This window comes from Tenrec ecaudatus, chromosome 2 (assembly GCF_050624435.1).
Source record: "Tenrec ecaudatus isolate mTenEca1 chromosome 2, mTenEca1.hap1, whole genome shotgun sequence".
NCBI classification, from domain to species: Eukaryota; Metazoa; Chordata; class Mammalia; order Afrosoricida; family Tenrecidae; genus Tenrec; species Tenrec ecaudatus.
In genome coordinates, this window is record NC_134531.1 from 200,762,792 (window position 1) to 200,771,236 (window position 8,445).

Genomic DNA, 8,445 nt, shown 5'->3' on the forward strand with positions numbered 1-8,445 from the left:
TCTTTTTCCAGTTGCGCCTTGGCTGTGCTGTGGTTTCTCCGGCCTCTGGTCTCACATGTGGGTGTGAAGTGGCCTGAAGGTGCCCATGTTGCTGACTGTAAAACCTGAAACTTCTATCCTTTATAAACACTCACTTGGATCACAAACCAGACTTCAACATGAATTCTTTCTCATGCGAAGCAAAGGACTGAGGTATTTCTCACCCAAGGAATCTAACACTCATTCTGTACTTATTCAACCTCCATGCTAAAAATCTTCAGAGAAGCTGGCTTATATGAAGAAGGTGGCATCAGGATTGGCAGAAGATTTATTAACAACCTGTGGTATATCGATGATACAACTTTGTTTGCTGCAAGTGAGGCACTTGAAGCACTTGCTGATGAAGATCAAGAATTGCAGCCTTCAGTGTGGATTCTAGTAAATGTAAAGGAAAAAACTCTCACAACTGGACCAGTAGGTAGCATCATGGTAATAGAGTAAAGATTGAAGTTGTCAATGATTTGGTCTTGCTTGGATTCACAATCAGTTTTCACTGGAAGAAGCATTTAAAAAATATCAAATGATGCATTAGGTAAATCTGCTCACAACTCCTTTATAAAGTGTTGAAAAGAAAGGATGCATCTTTGAGGACTAAGGTGAGCCTGACCAAAGCCATTCAAAACACCCAAGGTGTTTCACATAAGCATATGAAATTTAAGCAGTGAATAAGGAAGGTTGGACAAAAATTAATGCTTTTGAATTATTCTGGTAGTGAAGAATATTGAAGGTACTAAGAACTCCCAAAGAACCAACAAATCTGTCTTGGAAGTAATTCAGCCACAATGCTCCTTAGAAGCAAGGTTGGGGAGACTTTAGCTTGTGCTTTGGACATATTGTCAAAGAGAGCAGTCCCTAGAGAAAGTTTTCATCCTCAGAAAGGTAGAGGGCTAGCCAAAACAGAAGAAAGGCCTCAACAAGATGAATTCACACAGTGCCTACAACAATAGGCTTAAACTAAGGAAAAATTGTTGATGGATGTTGGAAGAGCGGGCAGCATGTCATTTTGTTGTATATAAATTCACTGAGTTCAACTGAATTGATGACAGACTATCTGTTGCCCGAATGCAAGGACAGACTGAAACTGAAGAAAATTTAAACAAGTTCATTAGAGACAAAATATTACTTAGAAGACAATCCTCCTGAATTTAAAGTTTATGTCAAACTATATATTTAAACAAGTTTGATGAATTGGAAATAATGACTGAAGATGAATTTGGGATGCCATCAAGACATCATAGCTGAGGAAGTAAAAGGCCATTAAAAAGACAGAAAAGAAAGAAAAGACTAAAATGAATGTCATAAGTGACTTGGAACCTTGTTTGGGTTAGTTACATAGTTTCATGTCAACTTGAAGACATGGTCATATAATAAAGTAGGGGTGGTGTTCAATGTGTGAAACAGGTTGCAGCCTTTTGTCCCTCTTTGTGGGTATGTTCTTCTTATAAAGGGGACACTTGGAACCTCCCCCTTTCTCTCTGCCCTCACCTTCCTGTTGCCTGAGCCTGGTTCTTGAGACACCTGTGACAAGGCTACTACCATATGATCCACAGGAGTTTGCACCCATTGACTGTGATCTTCTTGAATTCTGCATCATTGCAGGCAGGTGTGTGAGTCTGAAGAGGGACTTATGGATTAGTATCAGACTTAGGGACCTGATCTAAAATGGAATGGGATGTTTTCCTGATATACAGTGATAATGATATAAAGCTCTTTCTTACATACATGTGTCACTGGATTTGTTTCTATAGACAACGTGGTCTAAAACATTGCTATGGAATGTAGCAAAGTTAATGTTACTAGAATAAATGATAAAGTTAAAGAGCTGAACAGAAAACTTAAAAGGGCAGCTCAAAAGGTCAAGTAAAGTATTATGATGAAATGTGCTAAGACCTGGAATTAGAAAACTGAAAGCATAGAACATGATCGATATTTTTGACGTTGAATAAACTGAAGAAAAAAAATCCAAGCCTAAAATATCGATAATGAGGAATTCTCTGGCCAAAATATTAAATATTTCAGGAAACATTGACTGGAATTGGAGGGAAGACACAATCACGGTACCAAAAATAACCAGTTGATATGCAAAGATTTCAAAGGTTAGCATATTATCCAGATATAATGTTATTGAGCAAAGAAGTTCAAATCCCAATTATCATATGGGCTGAAAGCAAGTGTGGTGGTTACATAATCTGGTGTCAATTTGAGGATTAGGAATGTAGGTTTGGAGTCTGACCTGTCAATCAGAATATGGCCAATGAAGCTTCTGTGTGGGCTTGAGGATTTTGGGAGCTCCTGAATTTCCTCCTTGGAGGGGTGGGGATCATCCCTGTGGAGAAGAAATATGAAAAGAGGGTAATGGAGCAAGATCTTTGGAGCTCAAGAAGCCACGTGGGGAACCCTGACAGGCCTGAGATGCTTACACCTTCATTGGATCCACAGAAACTTCTACCCACTGGCCTGTGATCTTCCTGCATTTGGTGTCGTTGCATGTGTTTCATGAGTCTGTACAGTACTTTATAGACTGGTATCGGACGTATGGGCTAGTATCAGACTTAAGGACTTGATCTGAACTGGGCTGGGGTGTTTTCTCAATATTCTCAGTATTTGATTGCTCTTATATATATAGTTCTTTCCTATACCCATAAGAGTGTCTATGAACTTGTTTCTCTCGTCTACCCACAACAAGGATCCTGGAATTTATGGAAACCAATTGAAGGTTTCAACATGCTGAAATGATGCCGGAGGTGCTCCTTAGTCTACACCAGGGTATGTGGGACAGTTACTAGGCCAACTGTGTGAGAGCAATCCATAAAAAGGAGGGGGGGGAAACTGATGTGGGAATTACTGAATAATATAAAATAGAAATAAATTTTTCCAAAGATAATTTTAAATTAATTGCAGCCTTACATTAACAGGGAGCTGCATAAACTCAATGTGCTTTCAGAATAGGACATGGAACTAAAAATTATTGCTGATATCAGATTATATTAGATGAAAGAAATAAATGCCAGAAATGCATTTCCTTTGGATTTATTGACTATGAAAACACATAAGACCTTGTGGATCACAACAAGCTATGAGAAACTTTATGAAGAATGGGAAACCCAGAACATTCAATTCTGCTCATTCAGAACCTGCACATATTCAAACAGAATAAGCAGATACTGCATGGCTTAAAATCGGGAAAGTGTGTGTCAGTGTTGTGTCATTTCACTATATTTAGTTAATATGTATGATGGGCAAACATTTCTAGGAGATGGATTATATGAAGTAGAAGAAGGCATCAGGATTCAGGGAAAGCTCATTAAAAATCTGCCATAAGTGGATGATACAATTGTCTTTGGTTATGAATGAAAATCAAAGGCTTTAAGTATGGATTACAGTCCATTGTAAACAAAACAACAATCCATATTTGGACCGATAAATAGCAAGATGATAAATGGAGAAGAAACAAAATTGTCAACAATTTCATTTTACATGTGGTCACCAAAACCCTAATGGACGTCATACTCAAAAAAGCCAAAATATGTATTGCATTAGATAAATGTGCTGAGAAAGACCTCTTTAAACTATTAAGGAGCAAAGATAGCACTTTGAGAACTGAGGTGTATTTGTCCCAATTCATGATCTTTTCACTCACCTCATATGCATGTGAAAAGTGAACAATGAATAAGGAAGACAGAGATCCATATTTTGGTGTTTGTGAAGAATTTTGAATGTACCGTGGACAAACACAAGAACCTATAACTCAGCCGTGAAGGAAGTATAGCCAGATTGCTCTTTGGAAGTGACAGCGATGAGACTTAGTCTTTTGTACTACTCTTTTTCCTGAATTATGGGTTATAGTACAAAAGTTTTTTTTGTTTTTTTTTAAAAACATTTTATTAGGGACTCATACAACTGTTATCACAATCCATACATACATAATTGTATAAAGCACATCTGTACATGCTTTGCTCTAATCAAAGCATTTGCTCTCCACTTAAGCCTTTTGCATTAAGTCCTCTTTTTTCCCCTCCCTCCCCACTCCCCACTCCCTCATGAGCCCTTGATAATTTATAGATTATTATTTTGTCATTTCTTGCCCTATCTGGAGTCTCCCTTCACCCCCTTTGCTGTTGTGTGTCCCCCAGGGGGAGGTCACATGTAGATCCTTGTAATCTGATCCCTCTTTCCAACCCACTCACAATCTACCCTCCCAGTATCACCCCTCACACCCCTGGTCCTGAAGGTATCATCCACCCTGGATTCCCTGTTCCTCCAGCTCCTATCTGTACCAGTGTACAACCTCTATCCAGACTTGCAAGGTAGAATTCGGATCATGGTAGTGGGCGGGAAGGAAGTATTTAGGAACTGGAGGAAAGCTGTATTCTTCATTGGTGCTACATCGCACCCTGACTGACTCACCTACTCCCCTAGATCCCTCTGTGAGGGGATCTCCAGTGGCCAACAAATGGGCTTTGGGTCTCCACTCTGCACTTCCCCCTTCATTCACTATGGTAAAATTTGCCATGGTGTGTGCTGAATGATGGTTTTTCACCTGAAAAGATGGCAGTAGGCCAAGTAAGTTAGGGAACTTCTGAGAAAGCATGTCAGTAGACAGGTGTTCATTAGGATGAAGGAAAGATAGATAGCATTGCATTTTATAGGAGGGAGAAGAGAAATCACAAGAGGGGAGGAAAGCTATTGCAATATTTGATAATTAGTTTCAATTGTTGAATAAAAAATATGATCTGAACTATAACCTCTCCCTCTAATTAGCAATAAAAAATTTAAAGAATTCTAAAACTGGGGGTGGTGTTCACTGAAATTATACATCTAATTATGCAATCTAATTAGTTCATGATGACATTTCCATATTTTTAATGATATTGTATTTTTTGAAATCTATTTTTATTTTGAGATTTTGTGGTTAAAATTTATCAGAAGTAATTTTATCACATGCTGGAAAGATAACATTGATTTGCTGTTATTATTAGGTGCCATTGAGTCGTATCTGACCCATTGCACAACAGAATGAAACACTCTATGGTCCCATGCCATCCTCACAAATGATCTTATGCTTGAGCTCATTGAAGCCACTGTGTCAATCCGTGTCTGGTAGTTGTTGTACTGTGATGGCTTGTGTGTTGCTCTGATGCTGTAAGCTGTGTCTCTGGTATTTCAAATGCCATCAGGGTCACCCAATGTAAACAGGTTTCAGTAAACTTCTGTGTGACTTCAAAGTATTGTCAAATACTGAAAGCCTAAAAATTGATAGGTCAGTCTAATATGCCTGATAGTTATTCTTTCTCCACATGATCTCATAGAGTAATAAGTTGAATAAAATCAATAGTCGGGGTTAGACGCACACTTAGCATCTGTGACAAACAGGCAGGGACATGATGGTTTAAATTACAACTACCGTGGTTTGTTTAGTGTATATATATATATCTCCAAAATTAATAATCAATTATATATAATGTATATGCAATATTTAACATAAAATTAAATCTGCTTAACAACATTTAATTTTTAAGGGTCAATTTATAGACTTCATTAGTTACAAAGACAAAGCAATATTTAAAAAGAAAAACAAACAAAAGGGAAATATTGCGAAAGAGCTGAGAACCTACCTAAACAGAAGAGTATAATCAGGGATTAACTTTACTCAGATCAGTAAGCTTTGCCATCATCTGAATTTATAAAGAGTGGATCCACTCAAAACTCTGTGCCAAACAGTGACTCAAAGAAATCCCAGAGAACAGGATAGAACTACCCCTGAGAGTTTTAGAGACTGTAACTATTTGTGGGACTAGAAAGTCCTATGTTTCTCCTGGGATGCAGCTGGTAGTTTCAAACTAATGACCTTGAAGGATCACAGTCCAATGTCTAAGCACAATACCACCAAGATGTCTTTTTAAAAAGAATTGAAATGCTGGGGATTAGGGAAAAAAATAACGATCACACATGTATCTGTAACTCTGAACTTCTCTCTCCATGTATGTATCCATCAACTTATCTATGTATTTATCTATCTATGTACATATTGTTAAGGTTTATAAGAATATCTACAAAAGTTTTGGAAGCCTTTGTTAAATGAACACTGGACAGGAATTAGAAATAATTTATAATATATATTATCCTAATTTTTCTTTGTGCATGGAGATTAACTTTTGAATAGCTACAAAATAAAATGATTTTGTTATCAGACACAAAAACTAGTTCCTGTCTCTGAAGATATCATTTTTGAGATTTTTTATCTGTTACTCTACCTACATATTTACTGCATGCATCTCTTAGGGATTCTTTGACTTTCTCATTCCGGAGACTGTAAATAAAAGGGTTCAGCATTGGTGTTACAATGGTGTTCAGAACAGTGGCAAACTTGTTAACATCCATAACGTTGCCCTTCTTCGGACGAACATAGATGAAGATGGAGCTCCCATAATATAATGTAACCACTGTAATATGGGACACACACGTGGAGAAAGCCTTCTGCCGTCCCTGAACAGAAGGGATCCTGAGGATAGTGATGACAATATAGGTGTAGGAAACTACTGTCAGCAGCAGGGATCCCAAGAGCAGCACAGCGGAGGAGAGGAAATCAGCTAGCTCAGCCAGAGAGATATCTGCACAGACTAGCTTTAGCACTGGAGCACTGTCACAGAAAAAATGATTGATTACATTTGGCCCACAAAATGGCAGAGGTCCAGTTACAATGGATGGTCCCAAAACTGATAAAAATGCACCCACATAGGATCCCAAAAGCAAGAGTATACATGTCTCTTTGTTCATGATCGTGGTGTACCTCAATGGGTTACAAATGGCAACATATCTGTCAAAGGACATGACAGCCAGGATGAAGAATTCTGTAGATCCAAAGAGGAAGTAAAAGAAAGACTGTGTAAGACATCCCATAAAAGATATTACTTTAGTGAGTGAAAAGGTGTTGGCCAGCATCTTTGGCACTACTGTGGAGGTGATGGTGAGCTCAAGGAAAGAGAGGTTGGCTACAAAAAAATACATAGGTGAGTGCAGATGATAGTCAACACACACTAAAAGGATAATCATGGTATTGCCAATTAGAGATGTCATATACATAAAAAGGAATACAACGAAGAGAAGTATTTCTACTTCTTTTTCAGTCTGAAACCCAAGGAGAATGAACTCAGTTACTCTGGTCTTGTTTTTCTGCTCCATAATGTTCCCAGTTCAGCTGGAATAAGAAAGAGAGAAGTTTACACTTGGTCTTTGCATCTAAACATTGGAAATACCTCAACTATATTTTAATTGAATGGTCAAAATAAAGCAATTGATTATTTTCTGAGACACTTTTGGGGGAAATGTAATTGCAACTAAGTTACTAGGTTCATGCAAAACATTTGTAAAACTGTGACAGTAACATTTGGACAAAGAGACTGGAGACATCTATGAGACTTCCTCATTGTAGGGAACCTAGCCTAGTATTCAACTTGCTACAAGTCAAGTGAGACAGGATTCTCTTTAAAGATACAATGAAACTCTGGTGTTGCTGTCAGTTAAACATTAGATTGCTAACCATATGGTCAGAAATTCAAACTCATCAGACACAAAGGGAGAACAATGAGCTTCTTGATCCAAATTTTACAATTTGGATAACCCTCTGTAGGTATAAAGCCTATATACCTGCAACTTAAAAACTCTATTAATTGGAATCAGCTCACGGCAGTAGATTATTTTATTTTGTTTTTGTTTGGAAAGACATGGTGCAGTGTCTTTAATGCATTCAGATGAAAAGATGTTTGTTCAGTGTTTGGCCAGGGAGAATTTTAATATAACATTATTCAATATTAATATGCATTATTATCACTTATTTAAAAGAATGAAACTTATATAATTGAATATGATCATATAATAAGCATTTTCCTTAAATCTCATGAATCAATGCCTCCCCCCTGCACATGTACAATTCAGCTATGTGATATCAGCCTCTGGTAATCTCTGTAAGGAATCATAGTTGATAGTAAGATTTTTACTAATCTTTCAGGATTAAAGAAAAGGGTGAAATATGACTTTTACTATTTTTACTTTGGAAAACAGTTTGTTTATATGATTGATTCTATTTGTCAAAGAGATGCTTTAGATACTCACGAATCTGATATTAAAGTATGTCTGTTGCTCTATGTAGTGATTAGGTGCCATCTAATCAGGTCTAACACGGAGGGATCCTGTGGTGCAACAGAATGTAACACTGCTTCGTCCTGTGCCATCGTCCCACTTGTGATACTTGAGCCCATTGTTGCAGTCATTGTGTCAACCCATCTCCTGAAGTTCTTCCTGTTTGTCAGGGATTGATTTACCCTGCAAAATGTCCTTGCCAAGGGACTGGTTTCTCTTGATAACATTTCCCAAGTATCCTGCCATCCTCAATTCTTAGGAATATTC

General features: G+C 37.6%; 1 protein-coding gene across 1 annotated transcript; it reads right to left on the reverse strand.

Annotated features, from left to right (window-relative positions):
• Positions 1–6,261: 6,261 nt before the first annotated feature.
• LOC142441240 (olfactory receptor 6M1-like) lies at positions 6,262–7,221 on the reverse strand. Its single transcript, XM_075543290.1, has one exon. It carries the CDS (start codon positions 7,219–7,221, stop codon positions 6,262–6,264), a length of 960 nt encoding a protein of 319 aa, XP_075399405.1.
• Between the last annotated feature and the right edge of the window lie 1,224 nt (positions 7,222–8,445).

Bases quoted from the DNA above. Each gene is read 5' to 3' on its own strand.
- LOC142441240 (XM_075543290.1), bottom strand. From the start codon at position 7,221: ATGGAGCAGAAAAACAAGACCAGAGTAACTGAGTTCATTCTCCTTGGG.